General features: G+C 38.9%; 1 protein-coding gene across 3 annotated transcripts in view; it reads left to right on the top strand.

Annotated features, from left to right (window-relative positions):
- The first annotated feature begins 616 nt into the window (after window positions 1-616).
- Window positions 617-21,926, top strand: part of GRK5 (G protein-coupled receptor kinase 5) — a 322,114-nt gene continuing 300,804 nt past the window's right edge. For all 3 annotated transcript variants that reach the window (XR_003568226.1, XM_027851587.1, XM_027851586.1), the window contains exon 1: window positions 617-820. Coding sequence is in view for 2 of the 3 variants with exons in the window: in XM_027851587.1 (XP_027707388.1) it covers window positions 769-820 (52 nt within the window). In the remaining variant the exon portion in view is untranslated. The remainder of the gene's footprint in view (window positions 821-21,926) is intronic.

Here is a 21,926-nt window from a genome sequence, read left to right as displayed (position 1 = left end):
CTTTTTATTTGCCTAGTACCTCCGCCTTCTCCCCTTTTCCCCTCTCCACGCCCCCCCCCCCGGCCTTCTCCTCCCTCTGAAGTTGGTAGTAAGAAAGTCATTAGCTTGGTATCGGTTGCTGTCCTCGGAAATCACAGGAGCAGTTTTAGTTAATCAAGATTCGATCAGTGTTTAGGAGAAGGGGAATCCCCTCTCCATCTCTCTCTCTCTCTCTCTCTCTCTCTCTCACACACACACACACACACACACACACACACACACACACACACACACACACACACATGCTCCTAGCACTGGGGAAATCAGCGGTCAGCGTGAGGATGGGGAGAGGGGAGGAGGGGCACAGGGAAGAGGGGAAGGGAGACTACAAATCCCAGGATCCCCTATCTCCACTAACTCTGTGGAATGAACAAACTCCAAGGATGGCGCCTGCGCATTGCTGCGGAACCCGCCACCACACCCCCGGGAGCGAGAGAGTGGAGGCAGACGCATCTGAAACATTAAACCATCAGAGAGCCGGAGGGGAGGAGAATGGAGTGACCGAGAAATACGGAGGGTGGGGGGTGGGGGGGGAAATTGTTGAGGGAGGGGGGGGGGGGGGAAAACAGAGGGAGGAAGAAGCCGCGGCTCTTCTTTATTGAGGAGAAAAACTCAAAGGGATAAAAAGGAATCATGCGGTAGGCAAAGAAGGCTTCCCATTCTCAGCAGCACCTTTAGAAATTGACATCCCACTGCCGAGCTGCTACCTTGCAAAGACTGCTACTGTCAATGGAGCTGGAAAACATTGTTGCCAACACTGTCTTGCTAAAAGCCAGGGAAGGTAAGACCGAGAGGGCTGGTGCATCCCTGTCGCATTCACTGGTTTACGATGAACCGAGTGAGATAAAATGTGTGTATGTGTAAAAGATGCCCGCATTTTGTAGGTTTCTACCGGGGCATCTCAATTCGGCGCTACAAATGCTTCATATGGATAGTCAGATTTTGGCTTTGACCAAAGAAATTTGACTCATTTCTGAGGAAGAAATGCAGAGGTTGCCGGTTGAATAAAATATTCACCAGTTTTCAACTCGAATCCTGCCGACCCGGCTGTTTCAGTAGCTATTATTAAAAGGTTAGATGGAGATGCATTCATTCAAGCAGAGGTTAGCAACTGTGAGGATAAAAAAGCATTTACTTTGCATGTGTGTATTTGTGTAGGAGAGGTGTGGGTGTGAGTAGATGGTGTGTAAGGGAATATGAGCAAACAGCTAGTTTTTGCACGGGCAGGACAAGGTTAGTGATGTAAATCATCCATTGTTAATATTTCTTAAGAAAATCCAGTTCGGTGAAAGAAAACCATGTAAGTGCAAACTGAGATGCTCAGTAATTAGCCTGTGCACAGAATGCTGAAAGGGCGGTAGATTACATTGCTTGAAAACGAACACAGATTTAGAAGATGCTTATATATAAAAAAATCCTACACTAGTTGTTTTCTGGCTCAGTTTTGGATGTTATATGTTTGGGGAAGTGAATATTATTAGGCTTATTAGAATTAGTGTGTCTAGATATATTGTATAAAGTGAGTAGGAGAGATCCCCAGGCAGTACATACATATGACCAAATACCTTGACTATCCTTTCATATGAAAAAATGTAACCTATATCTTCAAGAAACTTACATGCTTCCTCAAATGGTTAGTTGTATATTCCTATACATAATACCTGGGATTTATATAACATCTCTTTTTCCAACAAGTTCCAAGCCAGGTGTGTAACATCTTCATAAGAGGGGAAGTGGTTTTCTGCTTCATGTAACCTGAGTTTATTTAAAACCAAATATAGACAGTCTCCTATGTAAGATCCTGGCTTTCAAAAGGATACCAATACCTGCCTTACCCAGTTTTTAACATTTTCATTCACTAATTTTGATGAATGGATGGAGAATCCCTGACCAGAAATAAAATGATTCCTATTTATTCAGTCTTTTCCATTACCTAGTGGTTCCATCGTTGTACCAGCTCTAGTAGGAGGGTGAACGGTCCCAAAATGGGCTGTAGTTAGGAACTCCGAGATGGTATTTAGGTATTTCTCTCTTCTTCAACTTAGATTTCTCTCAAACACTCCCTGGAGGGTTCTCTTTGAAAAAACAGAGACAGGACACACATTCTAATTAGTTTATGGTCTCTCTCTCCCACTCCCTTCCCCCTTCACTAGTCACAGCTCATCTTTTGTTTTTAAAAGGCTTTAAAAGGAAATGACAGGACTTTAACATTTTGGAATTTGATAGGGCTAGATTTTAAAAACTGTCACAGTAGCTTTGCAGATAAAAAATTCCATCTGGCAAAGGTTCTGTGACCACTGTGTAGGAGACACAATGTTGTCCCATGATAACTAACAGATCTGGAGGCATATTACTACTACTACTACTACCACTACCACCACCACCACCCACCACCACCACTACCACCACCACCACCACCACTACTACTACTACTACTATTATTGCTGTTAATAATAATAAAACATTGTAACCTCTGTTGCAAGCCAGCTAGTGGTGGAAAATCATTATATATTACAGGGGTTGCAAAAGTTTTCAATCTTTCTTTACTCTGAAATAATTTCTTGAGAATCCATGTCTGTAGGTGTTGTGGGCCTGTAGTTGATGTAATAGAAAGTAAGTTTCCGTTGTGTTGAATTGTGGATGTTACCCATAGAAGCTCCCCTTGTAGATAGTGCTCAGTTTAAAATCAATCTGTTAAATTCATTCTGATTCTCATCCTTTGATGGTTCTACTTAGAGGATGTGTTGTTTTATATCACTGAGGAAAAGGAGTGAGACAGAAATGTTTTTTCCATTTACTAAAAGTGTTCTCACTGAGATTAATTTAGTACCAGTTACTTCTGTTTGTCAGGCTAATAAATTAGACGCCCTGAAAGTAAAGGGCTCAGCTGGGCATTTATATTGAATGATGGATTTCCACCAGGATGACCGAACCATCCATATTCTAGGGGAAGAATTGCAGCAATTTAAACAATTCAGGAATGTATCTTAAACTTCCTCTTTCTTAGCCTTCTCAGTTTGCCTTAAAATTTTGGTTGTTTTCAACTGTGAGAAAATGACCACCAGATGATGCCTTTGAAATGTAGATAAGCTCCCAAGTAGGGGAAATGGAGAGATTCACATAAACTAGGAGAAAAATGAGTGATTTACAAGGAAACTCTTTCCCGGTGATCTTTTTTTTCTCCTCTCTCATGTATTAAGAAAAGAAGAGAAGCATGAGATTCAGGGTACATGTAAAAAACCCCACTACAACTGGTCCTTTCTTAAGGATTCTTGTGAATGGTTCCAGATGAGAAATGTGATTAGGGAGTATATAATTTAATTCAGTAACTTAACAAGTACATCCTAAACAATTTAAAATGTGGCTTTAAAGTACGAGCCCTGTTGTCCCCAACAATAGAGAAACAGACTTTTGAAGAAAGACAGACGCATTTTCTAAATGCTATAAAGGAATTTATAATGATCTACATTGGTGGGTAAATTTGGGGCCTATCTTTCATCATTAGTGTATATCCTTAAAGACAGATGGTTGACTTCTTTTTCCCCCCTAAATACATTATAAATTCAGACTTAACATTTTTAAAAAAGGCAGACAAGGAAAGAGGGAAATAACTGGATAAAAGAGCTAGATTAGGACACCATTTTTCAAAAGTATCATGATAAACAGTCCAGAGATTCTTTGGGTATTAATAACTGGGAAACAGTGACCAGCTCTAAAATTCACTGCAATTATTTTGGAATTAATGAATTTAAAAACACTAATTCATAATTTAAAACTATCAAAATTAATTCATTCTCTCTCTCTTTTCTCTCTCTTTCTGTCTCTCTCTTTTCTCTTTTCTCTCTGTCTTTCTCCCCTCCTCCCCCCATTTGTTTGTCCTGGCTTGGAAGAGTAGAACATCAATTAAATCACTCAAGGCTCTTAAGATTTTTTTTTCCTGACCTACCATAAATGTACATTTCTACCACAGTGACTATTCAGTGACAAAAGAACCATAACACATATACATTTACAACTTGGTTTAAAGTTCTCAAAAGACTAAAGTTGGAATAACTTTGAAGAGAGTAGTCCCAGTGTTCTTTAATTATTTAAAAACTATGCAGTGATGATTTTTATCACATTTATATGTGTGTATACATATAGGAAAGTAAGGAATGTTGCTATCCTACTACCTGATATCCAAGTAAAAACTTATATACAAAGAGGCACTACAAGTATCCAAACTTTATTACAAGCAAAAGCATCGTCTTGAATTTGATCAATAAAGGTTACTGAAGAGTTACAACATGGGGGTAAAAGGCAGTTTTTCGTGGGGGAAAAATTACAGAGCTGGGAGTGATGGGAGCTGTTTTTATCCAGTCTTTGTGACTGGCTTTCCATGTGACCTTGGCTAAGTCATTTTTTTTTTCCTTTGGCCCAAGTTGCCCCATCTCTAAAATGAAGTTGGACTAGATGATCTCTCAGATTCCTCCTAACTCTATGATTATTCCCATCACCAGTACCCCTACCTAATAACATGAGACAAGAACTATGAAGCATGAACAAAGAAAGATATTAGAAGTTCATCCAATCACTGCCATTTATGTCCTGACTATAGGAAAGGAATTATTGGAGAGGTACTTTCTTCGCTACCTGGCTGGTTTTCTAGGTTTCCATAGTTCTGAGGCTCAAAATGAGGGATTAGAGAGGTTTATTTCCTAAAAGGGAAAGTGAAAGGATGGGAGAGCAACCAGGAAATAGGAGGTTGTCTTTTTAAGCTGTGGCTCTCTCCCTTTCACCCTATTTTCCCACATCCCTAGGCTATATACTTTTCATGAAAGATAATGATGATAATTGAACAGAAACATCTGTGTGTTTTGGCCATTAGAGCATTGGAATGTCTTTGAAATACTGCATTAATGTAGTTGCATCTATTTTAGTGATACCACAAAGTATAGTTAATATCCAAACTTTAAAATATTCATTCAGACGTACTGGACAGAAAAGCAGTAGCATTCAAACTGGCAAAGGCAATGGGGTTTCAAAGAAGTTTTGCCTGTTCAGTACAACCTAACTCCTTTTTTTTTTTTTTTTTGGTAAATAGTCTTCTCTCTACTAGAAAGCTAGAAATAGATATGCAGAAAGCAAGAGTTTTTCAGAACTGTTTTTCTCTTAGAAAATTATTTTTAAAATGATTTTAGTTTATCTTAGAAACTCTTTTTAAAAAAGCTGCTGGTGACGTTTCGCTGTATTTTTCTGTGGCAGTATCCCAGAGCTGTGTCATTATACGCATCTGCTCTGGCTCAAAGTCTCTAAAATCCAAAGTGCTAGACTCTTCGAAGGCCCAAACTAATCCCCATGTAAATTGGACATCTCTGGCAGCTGCTATAATTCTTGCTGTAACTTATTGAATGGTACCCTGCTGTGGATTTGAAATGAAGCTTCCAGGGATGCTTCACTGACTCCCAGGAAATACCAAAGTTTAGGAACTGGCTTGATAGAGTATCTGGCCAAATTTAGAGACTTTATACCAAGAGCTATTCAGTCCAGCCATGGGAAATCATGGTATCATCATAAAAATTCCCGAGGATCTGGACAGTATTTAATTTCAATGTGTAGGACCAGTCTATTTTGGGTTGAGCTCAGGATTAGACTATTTAGAAATTGTGAATTAAGATAAAGAGCCTCTCTAAGGGTCAGGAGTACAACTATTCCCAAGTACCATTATAATGGAGGGGCAGTGTGGTATAATGGATAGCATATTAGACTGGGAGTCAGAAGTCTTGGGATCTAGTTCCAGCTCTGCTACTTATTAGCTTGGTGATTCTGGGCAAATCACTTAACCTCTCCCTGAGCCTTATTTGAAAAATAGAGAGACTTGCCCACTTTGCTTCACATTGTTGTTGTTAGACTGAAAGGAGATAATGTGAAAATACTTTGTAAACCATAAGCAGATACACAGTTGTAAAATGCATGTAGGGGATTATCATCATGAGTGTAATATCATCATTCAGTTCCACATAAGCACAGTATTTGGAGAACATAGACTATAGGGGGGCACATAATTCCATAGGAACAATATTTAAAGTGATGTGATAGTTGATTGCCTGAACAATGCCATAGCAAATTTTTGTTGCTTTAGGGTGGGATATGATTTTGTCAGAGGTATGCTAGTACACAAAGAGGGCAAATCAGAGTTGGGCACAGGAAAGGAACAAAAAAGAAGGACAATGTCACTTTAATCATTCAAGCTGTATGGAATACAGAAAAAGGAACCAGGAAATTCTTTAGCAAAAAAAAAGTTCCAAAATAAGATGTGCAATTATAATGATGAGAACACAATATATTTACAAAATAATTTATTTTGCAAAGCACTTTTCCACATGCTGTCTCAACTGCTCCTTACAGCTGAGGTAGGTAGTGCATGTTTTATCCCCATTCTGTAGTTGAGATAACTTGAGGCCCAGTGATGCGATATAATATAACCAGTAGATAGTAGGTAGAAATCAGGATTTGATCTGATGCCAAGTCTAGGTCTTATTTCACTGAAGAAATCAGATAGTCATTAAACACTTAGTACCATCTCCTCCTACGTGCCAGGTGCTGGGAATGCAAAAAGATGCAAAAGAAATCTAATGGGGAGACAACAAACAAGCAAAAAAATATACAACAAAAAATATACAAAGCAAGCTATCTACAGGACAAATAGGAAATAACTGAGAGAGGGAGGGCACTAGAATTAAGAGGGATTGGAAAAGACTTCCTGAGGCCAGGATTTTAGTTGGGACTTAAAGGAAGCCAGGGTAGAAGAAAGGGACCGCCTTGTATATTTTAAAAGATAATGATGAAAAGCAAATGAAAAACCCGAGATTATTTTCTTAATCACTTGAAATGATTTCTCCTTAAAATCTGCATCCTGAGAGATTTGAAGTATTTCCATGAGGAAATGAAACTAATGAAAGATTTACCATGTGGGGGAACGATCAATGAATGTTGAGACTTTCAGTATTGCAAAAAGGGGAAAAGATTTGAAATTTAAACTTTTCTCATCCAACTTTTTAAACTTTTTAAATGAGGCAGCAGTTCCTGACTTGTTTATCGTAAATTTTGCTGAGAGCTTATTAGTTTTAGAAATTAATCGGCGCATGTAGTAAATAATCCAAAAGTATGTTATAGAAAAGTAGGAATTAAAATGAGGGCAATTTATAACATTTCCAGGTTTTCAGTTACAACCATAAAATTGTTGTGGAAGAGCTCTGTCCCAATGAAAGCCTTCCTACCCCTACCTCCTCCTAGCATTAAGGGCTGAGTTTTGTCCAAGATCCTAGGCTCTGTATTCATGGTTTTGACTATGTCTTGATGGGCTTGAAGGATTACTGTTTTGCACAATGGTCTTAGCTGCTAACAACCTGCAAAAAGTTTTAGGGATAATTTTTTTTTAAAACCATCCTTTGGAGAAAGGACCCAAACCTGGAAGAGAAACTGTTAATTTTCTGAAACATGGTGTTTTCAAAGGAGGATTGCACACAGACCTAATCAAAGCTAAGACTTGTAAAAATGAAAACCACTAAAAACAGGACTGAAATAAGAACCTTTTGTTTTAGGTATGACAGGATACTAGAAGAAAACTTATACTTAATTATGCCACCCAAGCAAAGCCTTTGATCACCCTAAGTAGAAAGGAGGCTCTGTCCTGATGGACCCTGCAGTGTTTGTCTGAGGGTGCCCCTGCCCTAAGCTTTAAAGGTCAGATTATATGCAGCTTGCCTGTCCCATCATGTCAGATTTCAGCCTTACTCAAAAATGCTTCTAGTAGTGATTCGTGCATTCTCCTGCAGACAGACTATCTTAGTGTTGAAACTTCATAGCCTTTTATTTTTAGTGGTTAGTAAGAGTTAATGATCCTCCCAAATTAATATACTACCAGGGAATGATTTTGAGGCCCAGTGAGTTTCAGGAAAGTTGACTATATTAGTATCAACAAGCTGACCCCCTAGCATGAGAAATGAAAACAAAACCAAACTGAAAAATAGAAAACAAGACCTAAGAGAAAAACTTAGTCACAGGGTTGAAGTTCCCTAAATCCATAGTTTCTGGGCAGTGGAGCCCACAGGTCTTAGATCTTTATGGAGATTCAGGCTGAAAGAGAAAGTGACTGTCCTGGCTGAAATCAAGTCCTGGTTCTAGGTTCATGCAATACCCCGAGTTTCACTTCAAAGCTCATGATGTGGGATATTTAAAAACAAACATTGTATTAAGGAATACTTTAGAGTCGTATGAGTAAGTGTAGTAAATTCACAAGGTGGGAGTTGGGGGAATCTTCCTGCAGACATCAAAATTCTGCTATTAAACTGGAGTGAAATAGGCAAAATAAGTCCAATCCAGACTTCCTCTGGAGAATGATGCATCAAAGTAGGATAATGAAGAATGAGGGTACAGCCTTATTTATTTTAAAGGATAATTAAAAAACAGCTTACTCCCTTAGAACACTTCAAATGATTTTTCCTTTAGGAATTTTATCCTGAGAGATTTGAAACATTTTCATGGTAATCCAGTTAGGGATCAGTCACATATCAGCCTGTCATTGAAACAAATAAGAAAATTAGATTTCTTTCTTTAGTTAGTGATGGTATAAAAAGTTATATGAAGTTTGGCACTAGAATCAATGGTAACATTCCCTTGATAGTAGAACCCAGCAATAAATTGGACCGGTACCGGCAGGGCACATTATGCCCCTAGTAACTTGGGGGGTGGCATTGATTTTGTCACTCAGTTACTTAAAACCATGGAAAGTATAGAATGTGCTATTGTTGACTTTGGTAGAACTGTAACAGAGCTTTGCTGATATGATATGACACACTATAGCATTTGCTGCAACTTATATGTTGTTGCTGTTCAGTTGTTTTCAGTCATGTCTGACTCTTTGTAACCCTGTTTGGGGTTTTCTTGGCAAAGATACTGGAGTAGTTTGCCACTTCCTTCTCCAGCTCATTTTACAGATGAGGAAACTGAGGCAAACAGTATTAAGTGACTTGTCCAGGGTCACACAGCTAGTAAGTGTCTGAGGCCAGATTTGAACTTACAAAGATGAGTCTTCCTGACTCCAGACCCATTGCTCTGTGCACTATGGCACCATATCCCATCCAATAATAATAATAACTACTATTTATATTAAATGACATTCCATTTCCACATTCCATGCTCTTGCCCAGGCCTGAAATGTTCTGCCTCCTCACCTCAGCTTCTTGGCATTTCTGGGTCCCTTCAAGGCTCAGTTCAAGTGCTGTCTCCTATGTGAGGACTTTCCTATTGTTAGTGGTCTCCCTTTCCCCTTCATTATTTTGTATTTAGTTTTCTATAAATTTTGTATTGGATTTTCCTTGTGCATATTGTTCTAATCCCTCCCCCTAGTAGAATGTAGGCTTTTTGAGGGCAGGGACTGTTTTTATTTTAGTCATTATATTCCCAGTGCCTAGTATAGCATCAGTATACTATAGACATTTAATACATGCTTGTGGAATTACTGTTGAATTCACAGAGCACTATATGATTTATTAATAAGAATAATATAATAACAACATCTGACATTTATATATAAATAAGGTTTAAAAAATGCTGTCCATGAATTACCTCATTTGGTCCTCATCTCAACCTTAGGAGGTACATTCCATAGGTATTATTATTCCTATTTTACAGATGAGGAAATTGAGAATTAGAGGAGTTAAGTGACTTGCCCAAGGTCACACAGCTAGTAAACATCAAAGGAAAGACTTGAACTCAGGCTTTTCCTGACTCAAAGTCTAGTGTTCTTCCAGTACAGCACAAAATGTTTTTCTCACATTTAGTATTTCAGGTATTGACATCTCCATTTTACAGATGGAAAAAAAATGACCTTAGATATCTCTGAGGTTCCTAGAAGTGTTGGAACGTGTATTTGAATTTAGGTCCTTGTCATCTTTTCACTGGGCCATGCTGCCCAGCTGCTGCCCAGTCTGGACCAGTGACCTCAGTCACTAATCCCCCATGGATCCCAACCAAGGTGATTTAAGAAGGGAAATTTTCACAGTTGCTTTTAACACAACCTTACCTATAGTATACTTCTGTGGCTTGGGCTTCCAACTCAGGCTTTGGGAGCTGGCAACTTATGGCTTACATACTGACAGCATTTGTGTGGATTTCTTTTGGTGACTCACAGGCCAGTTGCTCACTGCTATGGTTCCCTTCCCTCTTGGTGATGACATTTATTATCCACCAGAGCTGTAACTAGCTGAAACTATGTTTGGGCAAATTCATGTGGAGGAAGGGGGAAGCATCAATGCAGAGGATAGTGCCACCATAAGCATAGTCCAGGACTCAGTTGCCTACTTCTCTTAGAATCTTTGCCATCACACCTAACAAGAATTAGGGAAAAGACAATCCTGAGAGAGGGGCTTGGTAGTGATAGGACCCTGGTGGTGGCAGCTGGGTGCAGTTTCACCTCTGCAGGATTATGTGGTAGATTGTGGAGATGGCAGTTGCTAAGGGAGGAATCATGTAAGTACATTATTGGTGTCCTGGGGCAAAGGTTAATTTGCCCATTACTAGTTATAGTTGATCCACCTGCCCTTTGTATGAGATGGTATGTGGAACTGGTTTATACTCAGTCTCACACCCATCCCTGGCCACTAACAGGCAAGGAAAACTGGATCATTCATCTGCCACCTGTCTTTGGAAAGGTTATTGATTCATACTTCTTTTTGTTTCTAATAAACGTCTGCCTTAATAAATAAGGAAGAAGATACTGTTGATATCCAAAGGCTAGAAAGTTGTAAGTACCCAAGACCTAAATTCCACCATGGTCATTTATTGATTAGTATCATAATATGTGTTGGTTGTAAAATTTTCAGGATAAAAAACCCCAACAATGAAGTGGAATTCCACATACCATATCCCCTCTCCCTTTACCCCTGCCCCAAGGATGTGGCTGGAAGACTGGAGATAAAATAAACAGAAAAGTAGCCTTCTGTGTCCTTAAGTTACAATGGTATCCAACCTGGACCAGTAGAGATGTGGTATAATTGGGTGCAGGGTGGGACTGAAAGGCCTTCCTGACAAAATGTATTTTTCTTAGTGGATTACCTCAGTGCCTTGAAGTCCCAGCAATTCTTAGCTGGAGTCATTCATTCATATTAAGACACTGTCTCCAGAAATTCCCTATTAAAAAGCAGTTGCTAATGTGTTCCTTGGAACTGGTGATACACGAACTAATCTGTGTTAATGGGTCAGACATTTGCCTGGACTAAGCTAGGATCTTGACAGAATGATTGGGCTGGGTAAAAATGTACAGTGTTCCTCAAAAGTCTTATTGTAGTCTTAAGCTCCAGTAGCTTAAAATTGTGGGTAAGCTGGGAGTTAAAGTCAGCATCCACTTGGGAAATTGCAAGGTAGATGAAATTCAACTTTGGTGTCATCTGAATTCCCTTTCTGTATTTTTTACCTTTTAATGCCCCCTCAGATGTCCCACAGATATGTAGGTACTTCGTCAAAGCCCACATGTAGGTCTACCTTTCCTGAAAGCTTTTATTACTTCAAAATTATCCCTCCTTCCCTGTTCTCACTTACAGCTTTAATTAAAGATCTGTTTCTCTCCATATAGTTGATTTTAATCAGAATGGACAATAGTATCATAGTTTTAAAACTGGAAGGAAACTTAAAATCATCTTGTTCAACTACTTTGTTGTACATTTTCGGAAATTGAGACCCAGAGAGCTTACAAAACTTGCCCAAAGTCACAAATGAAATGTTTGGATTTGAATCCTGGTCTCTGACTCCAAATCGATCACTCTCTCTGCTGTATCATGCTATTGCACCATTCCCCCCGACTCCGCAATACTTGGCTATCCTATTAAAGTAATCTATGCTAAAGTGTTGGAGACCTTCCTAATCCATATGAATTTTATAATTAGTGGGAGGTGCTGGGGAGATATTTCTGGCCCCAGAGATCTTAGGACTCAACTAGTTCAACCCTCTTATTTTACATATGAGGAAACTGAAAGAGTTCAAGGGACTCACCTCAGGTCATCAAGAAGATAAATGGTAGGGCAAGGATTTGAACAGAAGTTCTCTGGCTACAGATCTAGCACTATTTGGGCTAAATAGTGCTTCTATGCCTCTTGCCTGGGATGGGCCATCTCATACCCTGGTTCTCAAGTGTTGCCAGTCCCTGGCCTAGAGCATGGGATGCTGCTGGTTTGTACGTGTGTGTAGCACATGTGCTAAACAGCCAGGGAATTACAAAATGAAGGTATTAGGCACATAGGATGGAGAAAATCATTCCAGAAGAGGGGGGTGGAAGACAGAAAGGAGAGATGTGGTGATGAAGAAAAACTTCCCCAAATTCACAGCTTTGCCAGGGGCCAACTCTACTGGCAATACAATAGTGTTGACTTGTGTGGTAATGTTCCTGTAGCTTTAGCCAGAGCCTTCCCAGTGAGCTGGCAGCTAAAATACGGTCAGCATCAGTGTGAAAAATGCAATTAATGTCAGCTTGCAACCTATCCAAATCTCTTGCATATTTGTGACCCTTTAGTGATAACTTCTACCTACCTGCCTATACTTACTGAATGCTGCTGACTTTTTTCTTTTGTTCTAAGTTTTCCAAATCAAGGATGGCATTGATGGACATTTTTTCCTCAGTTTCCTCATCTGAAAAGTGGGGATTCTTGCCCTACCTGACTCCAAGAGGAGTTGTGAAATCCAAACCATAATAAAGTATATAGAAATGCTTTGTAAACATGAATGTGAGTTAAAATTGGGTACAACTATGTTAGACCAAGGCCCTTTCTCCAAGAACAATGGAGAAAGTGATTTAGTCAAAAAAGTACAGAATTTGGATATGAGTCCCTTGCTTTGAATCTTGGATTTACAAATCTTTCTGCCTGCCTAATACTAGGCAAGTCACTTCCTCAATTTCCTTCTTAATTTGTAAAATAAGGGTATGGATCAGTTAATTTCGGTATTCCCATCTACCTCTTAAACCCTATACTCTTATATTAATTGTAACTGGATTTCACTGATGTAACAATGTTAGACAGAGTTTCTACTCTGTGACTGAATGATTGAGAAAAGGGAATCTCTAAGGTCCTAATCATTGAGACCAGGTACAAAGGTCTCTCACTTTCTAACAATGTGAAGGAGGTGCGCATAGTAAATATGAGGAATGGAATCTCACACATTGGACTTGGAGTATGCTGATTTTGGATTCATGTGATCTTGAGAAAGTCAACTTCTTTGAATCTCATTTTCCTTCTCCATAAAATGGAAATTTCTGCACTACCTGTCTTCCCAATTTTGTTACAAGAATCAAAGGAGAACATGGATGTGAAAGTGCCTTGGAAATTATAAACCACTATACAAATATGAGTGATGGTTGAGTAAGAGAGCTATGTGATTTTCTATGTCATATTTTACCCCTTTCCCCAAGAATAATTAGGTTCTTTCCATTTGACATTATTAAGTTCATGGGAGTGTTTGCTTGGAAATCATAAAGTTCTGGGACAACTAGGTAGTATGGTGGATAGAGCACCAGCCTTGGGGTCAGGAGGACCTGAGTTCAAATCTGGCCTTAACACTTACTAGCTGTGTGACAAGTCACTTAACCCCAATTGCCCCCCCCCCAAAAAAAGAGATCACAAAAATCTAAGAAATTGTTTTGACCTCATTAATTTAGCAAGTTCACTTTTCAGGCGTCTTTAAGATTATGGAGTAATTTTTTATATTTTGCAATTTTTTTTTTGCTTTTTTGGTAGAAATAAATATTTGTTTAGGGGCTATTCAACTATCCATTAGTTTGGTGGAAATGTTTGTGCAGATATGACAACAGTCTTTTTGGCAAAGACTTTTTGCAGTTGGGATATAGCCTTCAAATGTTTCTCATATGACTCCTAGAGAGATGCTGAAAAACTAAAAGAGTTTCCTGAAGAGCCAAGAAATGGTAATTGAATACCTAGAAGGGATGACTGATCTGGTAAATACTGAAGGGTGATTTGTTCAGTCATTTCAGTTGTGACCAACCCCTCATGAACTCATTTGTGGTTTTCTTGGCAAAGATACTGTAGTGATTTGCCATTTCCTTCTCCAGCTCATTTTACAGATGAGGAAACTGAGGCAAACAGGGTGAAATGACTTGAAGTACCCAGGGTAACATGGCTACCAAGGGTCTGAGGCTGGATTTGAATTCAGGTCTTCCTGACTCTAGTCCTGGTGCTCTAGCTATCATACCACTTAGCTGCCCTAGGAGGGTAATTAGTAAGGAAGAATTTTTTTCCCCCAAGAGTGGGGTAGAAAGACTAAATTCAAGTGGGACAAGGAAAAATTATGTTCCTATTTTGATAATACTTTAAAACTTAAAACAGAACTTCTCTCCCAGAACCTAGTGAGTCAGGTAGTACAAGCATTATCCTCATTTTACACCATAGCTCTGAGGCTGAGATAGATGAGGTGATTTGTCCACAGTGACATAGCCAGTTAAATGTATGAGGCAGGATTCAAGGCCAAGTTTCCTAGTTTAAGGTCTGACAGTTTTCCCATTCTATCACTCTGCTTTTAATTCTCACTGACTTAGAGGTTCCTAAATAAAAGTGTGGTGCTTGTAATCTACTATTCAGAATTGAGGCTGGTGTGTTGCATGGGTTTCAGGAGTTAAATTTGGGTATTCACACTGTCCACTTTGGGTGTCCTGGCAACAATATGGTGAGCCCCCAGGAGTGTCAGACCATCAAACTGCCCAAGGAGGGCCCTGCCAGCCTGCATCTGAAAAATAGAGCAGGTTAACGATTTCATGCCAGTCAATATTGGGTCCTACCAGGGAGTTTCTACTACATTTATAGCCTGAATGAGATAGGGAATCTCAGCCTAAAAGATAAAAAAGTTATGCTGAAGTCCTCTGAAGATGAAGAAATGATGGGGCTGTCTGGAGGATGCCAAGCCCTATGATATATACTAATTAGTAACTACTAGTTATCTATCCACATTTGCTTTTCCTCTAAACCACTAATGATTGCTCTGAAGGGAATGCACCCTGCAGAGGTATTTGCCCTAAACATGTCTCTGTAAGTATCACTGGAGTTCAGCAAACCTTCCTTCTTTCAAACATATAACAAAATATATATTAGAGAAGGAAAAGGTTTATTTCCTCAGATGGTTCCATCTATTCCTAAGTGAGGGTGATTCTCTTGGTAGAACCCAAAGCACTGCATTCAGTTTACATTTAAATAACTATTGGGTTGCTAATTATTTTATGCTATTGTTTTTGGCTGTGTTTCTAACCTTGGTAGTTGAAAAGCATGGCAAGAATGAGTGGGTGCAGCAGAGACCTTATTAGAATGTTTTTTCTGTCCCCTATGAGGCAATCTCTATTTGGTGATAATTTTTGTTTTATTCAAAGTGCCTGCTTTTCCCCAGGCTTTGGCCTTTGAGATATCAGACCATCTCTTTCCCAGAAATCTTAGCAGAAGTGTCCTGATAGAGAGTAGTAAGGACTCTAACACAGGCCTCTGGAGATCTGAGTTCTGTTACTGGCTCTAGCACTGTGTGTCAAATCCTTTTACCTTTCGAGCCTCATTGCGTTCTTCCCTAATTGGGTTTTATGAAAATCCTTGTGAGATCAGTCCCCAGGTTGACTTCTTCCTATCTGATACCAATCTGTGGGTATTTGTTGGGATATTTTTGTATGCCCAGCTACCCTGTCATGAACTGTGGGAGATACAGAAAAAGGTATAAGATGATGCCCACATTTGGAGGGGCTTAGAGTCTGAGAGGCATCTAGGTGACCCAGTGGATAGAGTGCTAGGCCTGGAGTCATGAAGACCCCAGTTCAAATGTAGCCTTAGATACTTACCAGCTATGTGACCCCGGGTAAGTCACTTAACCTTCTTTGCATTAATCCACTGGAGAAGGAAATGGCAAACCACTCCAGCGTCTTTGCCAAGAAAATTTCATGGACAGAATAGTCCACAAGGTCATGACTGAACAACTGAACAACAGAACAACAACTACGAGAGTCTAATGGAAAACCAAACTAAGACCTCGGCTCTTGGAGTATAATTAACTAAATGGCAAACTCTGAGGAACTGATTGTAAGTATGACCAATAAGAATGTGTCTAAGTAATTTTTATGCTTAATATTTTGTGTTTTGTTATTTCTTCTTTGCTGACAAAATAACATTACAATGGGACAGAGAAATATTTTCCAAAACAGAGTACAATCCCCCTAGGGGCTACTTTAAAATTATGTGGAAATGAGCATGATATGCAGGCACACTCATGGCATAAAGTTTTTGAAAGCAGACTAAGAATTTAATTTCTTTGGAAGCCGTTGAAATTTGGCCTATCCCATATGCCTGTTTCTGTGTCAAGTCATATTTGTATTTTTCAGAAATTAGACTAATGAAATCAAGGCTGAATTCAAACAAAGAATTTCCTTCAGTGAAGTACAGGTGCAAATAAAAGCTATTCTAATCATTTCGTGGTCTTTATGTTTTAATCAGGTCTATATTTTTCTATGCCAATTAGGGAAGAGATTATAGCCTCTGCCGTTTTTTCAGTGGGGTCAGCTTTGTCTTGGCAGCCATACATTCAGCTGTCACAGAGTTATATGGGTTCTTCCATCTGTAACTATTTTGACTAAAGATTTACATGTGGTTTACCTAGGCTAGAGTTACAAGATCTCTTTCTTACTGGGAAATACAGAATTTCTGTAAGTTGCTGTAGGACCAGGGAATTACTATTGACCCTTCAGCTTTTATACCCATCTCTGGGAAATCCCTCATGCAAATATATTTTGTCTCTATATCTGGATTTTTCTGTGATTTTCTATTTGGTCCAAGCCATAACATCCCAAATTCTCAAAATGGTTCTACTTGTGTAGCCTTGAGCTGATCATTTTTCCTCTTGGGGGTCTCAGTTTCCTCCTCTGTAAAATGAGGGGATTGGATTAGATCCTCTCTAACATCTCTTCCAGCTCCAAACGTATGGTTTTCAGATAGTTTTTCATCAAAATTTGTTTTTTTGGTTCTTAAATCTTCAACAATGGAATGGCTTACTAAGGACAACTGTGCAAGTCGCTTCCCTGGAAGCACATAAAAATAACTTAGCCATGTTTCCAGGGTGGCTTATTGCATTTCTGCTTGAAGCAGGGGATAGATAGAGTAGATAAACTGGGGAGAAACTTTTCATGATTTTTCACATCCCTGTGTGGTGAGTAGCATCTGTGTTTAGTGTGCCATTAGGATCTCAGAATTGTAAAAAGACCTCAGTAATCATTTAGTTGCAAGCTTCTCTATTTTACAGAAAAGAAGACTGAGGCCCAGAGTAAAGAAGGAATTTGCCCAAGGTTATACAGTAATTTAATAAAAGAGTCTAAACTAGATTCCACATCTTTTGACTGTGAGTTTCCTCCTCATTAGTGGATATTGGCAGATGATAATGATGAAGGGTTAAGTCAAAGAACATATGAATTAAATCATTATAATAAAGGTAATGTTTCTGTGGTGCTTTATAGTTAGAAAGTATTTGAGATAACACTTTATCTGATCTTCACCACAACCCTGGAAGGTGAGTAGCACAAACAGTAGTTCCTCCATTTTACAGATGAAGAAACCAGTGCTAAGAGAGGTGACTTGCTTAAGGTCACAGATCTAGCAAGTTAGCAGAGCCAGTTTTGAAATTTAGTGCATCTTGGCTTCAGGTATAGTGTTCTTTCCACTATGACATATCTCTGATATTTTTTTCAGCTTACATTGATGGGATCAGAGAGCTGGTCTAAGATGTCTGACTCTTTCCTAGGTTAGTATCTAATTTTCCTCTGCTTAAGGCATGAAACTAGTCTTTGCAACCCTATGGTTGCTATCCAGGGAAGATTGGAAGGTGAAGTGAAAATCTCCTGCTAACTCTCTATGTGGCCTTGGATTTGATACTTCTCCTTCTTGGGTCTCAATTTCTGTATCTGCAAAATGAGGGGTAGGGCTGAGGAGGCACATCTTCACTAAGGTTTCTTGGAGCTTTCAAGTTCAATAATTTTTTTGTTTTTGTTTTTTTTTTCTCCCTGAGTGGTAATTCTCCTGTGGGTTCCTTATAATCAGATTTTATGTTAATTTGATGAGGAAGCATTGCACATTAAAACAAGAAATACCACAAAGAAAGAATTAAACTCTGTTTTGTTTGCTGAATAGAAATGAAGGGGAATAAAAACCTGCTACCACTAATTTTTATTGATGTGTGCAATCTAAGGCACACACATATATGCTTTTAGTCTTTCCTTAGTGAATTAAAGAAAGTGAAATTAAATAAAAAGTCAAAAATAAACACAGTTTTATTGCTCTTCGCTGGATTATCTTTATGAGTGCTTTTTCCTGGAAAGTTTAAAAATACACAGTACTTTGTCTGACCAAGGAAAGCAAGGAAATCTAGATTGCTAAGAAAATTTAAAAAAAAGTCTCATCTGTTTGTTTGGTAAAAACAACTCTGCAATCTGCCCTCTAGCAGGGGGAAAGCAGTGTAGATTGGTGTAAAGGATTCAGGACTTGATGCCAGAAGGCTTGGGATGTAGCCCACTCTTTACTATTTGTAAGGTTTGTTTCTATGAAGATCTCTTCAAGGAACTTGGGATATTTAGCCTGGAGAGAGAAGGCTTTGTGGGGTGGGGTGGGGACATAATAGCTACTGTCTTCAGCTGTTTTAAGTGATGTGACATGGAAGAGGCATGAGCCATGCTCTTTTTTGCTCCGGAGTATGGGTTCTTAACCTTTTTTGTGTTTCCTGGGCACCTTTGGCAGTCTGGTAAAACAATGGTTTTCATCTGAGACCCCATCTCAGAATAATATTTGTTGCCTACAATTGGAGGAAATGAAATATTTCAGTTAGAGGTTACTGAAAATAAGGATATATGTGTGTGTGTGTGTGTGTTATATGTTATATATGTGTATGTATGTATGTATGTATTCCCATCCAAATTGATGAACCTTCTGAATTCTATCCATGAACTTGTTGGGTGACTGTGGAACCCAGTTTTTGAACCCTTGTTCTAAAGGAAAGAACCAGGATCAATAAATAGAAATGACAAACAAGCAAATTTAGGTAAGTTTCCTCGATGTAAGGATTTTTTTTAATAGTTAGAGCTGCCCCAAAGTGGAATGGGTTGCTTTAGGAAGTAATGAGTTCTTCATCATTGGAGGTCTTCAAGCAGAGGCAGGATGACTACTTATCATGTATGTTGTGGTGGGAATTCTTTTTTAGGTATGAATTGGACTAGGACCCCTTTGGCTGTGGTGAAGCCTATGGACCCCTTCTCAAAATAATGTTTTTAAATGCATAAAAATAAAATTACTAAGGAAACCAACTATATTGAAATGCAGTTATGAAATTTTAAAAAAGTTCATGGCCAGCAGATGAGGAGTCCTGGACTAAATGGACATTCAGGTCTTCTCTAACTGTAAAATTCTGTTAGTTGTGACCTTTGGGCATTTCTTTTGACTTTGTAAGCCTCAATTTGCTCATCTGCAAAATAGTCACAATAATACTTAACCTTGACAATCTCTCAGGGCTGTTGTGAAAATCCAAAAACAAATGAACATAAAAGTATTTTATAATCATAACATGTTCTCTAAGTGTTAGCTGCCATTATTTCTTTGTAATATCTATCAAGGAATCTGCATGATTTATTTATTTTTTTGTTTGAAAAGTATTTCCATAGAATGAAATTTAGACACTGGAATTGCTCATAGCATGAAGTGTGGACAAATGAATGCAGATGATGAAACCATTCCTCAGACCTCTGATGGTTTTATGTCAGTGAGACTTATTCTCCTATAACTGACAGTCCTAACAAATATGCAGAGGGGCTTCTGGGAACGCTACAGGATTTCTTTGGCCTTAACCCTTTCACAGATGGGGGAAAAAAAATCATAAAGCTTAGTCAGGTGACCCAACCTATAGTCCTGATTCTATCACTAACCCTCTGCATGACCTTGGGAGCCTCCTGATATCTGCTGAGGGTTTCCTAATGGGAATAATAATCCCTGGTCATCAGATGGTCATTATGAGTATAAAATGAGGTGCATGTGAAATAGCTTTGAAAAATTCTTAGTGCACAAATAGAAATTACTACATCTCACAACACCTCACATTTCTGTAGTGCTTTAAGGTTTATAATATAAGGCAGTCTGATATGGGGCAGGGGTATAGTTTGGCATTTGGACCCAGAAGACCTGAGTTCAAATCCAAGCAATGCTACTTATTACCTGTGGTACCTTGTGTAAGTTACATCATTTTCCTGGGCCTCAGTTTCCTCACCTGTAAAGTGAGGGGGTTGGATAAATAACCTCTTGAGGTCCTTTTCAGCTTTAAATGTATGATTCTATAAAAACCTATGAACTAAATAGTGCCAGTATTATTATGCTTTTTTTTTAAAGAACATATATTATATTTTATATCTGAAGAAATTGAGGTTCAGAGAAATAGGTGATTGGCTCATTCCACTGTAAGGCATATGACTCTGAAATAAGGAGAGTAGTTAAAAAAGTAATAAAAAGCCAGATGTATCCATTAGGCTTAATAATCCCAGTTAGTGTTATCCTCTTGGGAATTAAGGCAACTGGGGTTAAGTGACTTGCTTAGGGTCACACAGCTTGTAAGTGTCAAGTGTTTGGTCTGAGGCCGGATTTGAACTCAAGTCCTCCTGACTTCAGGGTCAGTGCTCTATCCACTGCATCACCTAGCTGCCCCAGAATACTCACTTCTGATTAGTGTTCAAAGTACTTCATAACTTGGCCCCTTCCCAGACCTTTCCAGATCTCATACACCTTCCACCTCCTTTCCTAACCCTTACTCTGAATTCTAGTGACACTGGCCTCCTTACTATTCCTCACTTAAAAGAATCATCTCCTCACCCCTGCATTTGTATTGCTGGTCTGCCATCTCCATCTCTTGACCTCCTTGCCTTCCTTCAAATCCCAGATAAAATCCAACTTCCTACAAGAAACCTTTCCCAACTCCCCTTCATACTAGTGCCTTCCCTCTGCTGATTATCTCAAATATATCCTGTATTTATCTTGTTTTTACATAATTATTTGCATATTGTTTCCCCCATTAGATTTGAGCTCCCTGAGCACAAGGAACTCCCCCCCTTTCTTTGTATTCCCAGAATTTAGCACAGTTTCTAGTAGGTAGTAGGCACTTAAAACATATTTGTTGGCTTCAGAGCTTCAGCCATTTCTTTGGTGATTCAGGAGATCCCTCTTAAGGAAAAACCTTCAAAGGTCTCAGGGATTGACCTTCCATTCCAAGTAGTAGAATGGAAGAACCTAAAAACTGGCGCTGTTTTTCATTTTGTATTAATATCTCTCTCATTTAGGGATCTCTTTCACGTAGTAGGTTCTTAACAAATGCTTGTCAAATTGAAATTAAATAGAAAATCCTTTTGAATAACCTCAGCACTGGTACATTTCATCCTTTGTGGGTGGATTTTTGGAGGCAAACAGTCATTCAAAACAAACCTGGGGTAATATGATTTTTCTTATTAAAAAAAAGGTGTAGATAGCAAGTGATAAGGTCAAATATCTTGTATAGGTCTGAGGGCCATTCCCAAAGAAATATTTCTGATGTGTGGCAATGGAAGTTCCATATATGGAGTGTATAAATATGACCTCTCAAGAAGTCAACCGTAATTTGAATGGATCTCCACCAGCTCTTAGCACAGTAGGTATTTACTACTTGTGGAATTCACTTGGACGGTCTCATTACTTTATTGTCTTATCTTTTATATTATCCCTGGAAGGAAATGTCAAGCAGATGCAATTGTTCCAGTTTTGCAGATTGGGAAACTATACACACACACACACACACACACACACACACACACACACACACACACA

The sequence above is a fragment of the Vombatus ursinus genome, unplaced genomic scaffold, assembly GCF_900497805.2.
Source record: "Vombatus ursinus unplaced genomic scaffold, bare-nosed wombat genome assembly UNPS02009205.1, whole genome shotgun sequence".
NCBI classification, from domain to species: Eukaryota; Metazoa; Chordata; class Mammalia; order Diprotodontia; family Vombatidae; genus Vombatus; species Vombatus ursinus.
The sequence above is the reverse complement of the archived record's forward strand: the minus strand, read 5'-3'. Positions and strand labels throughout refer to the sequence as shown.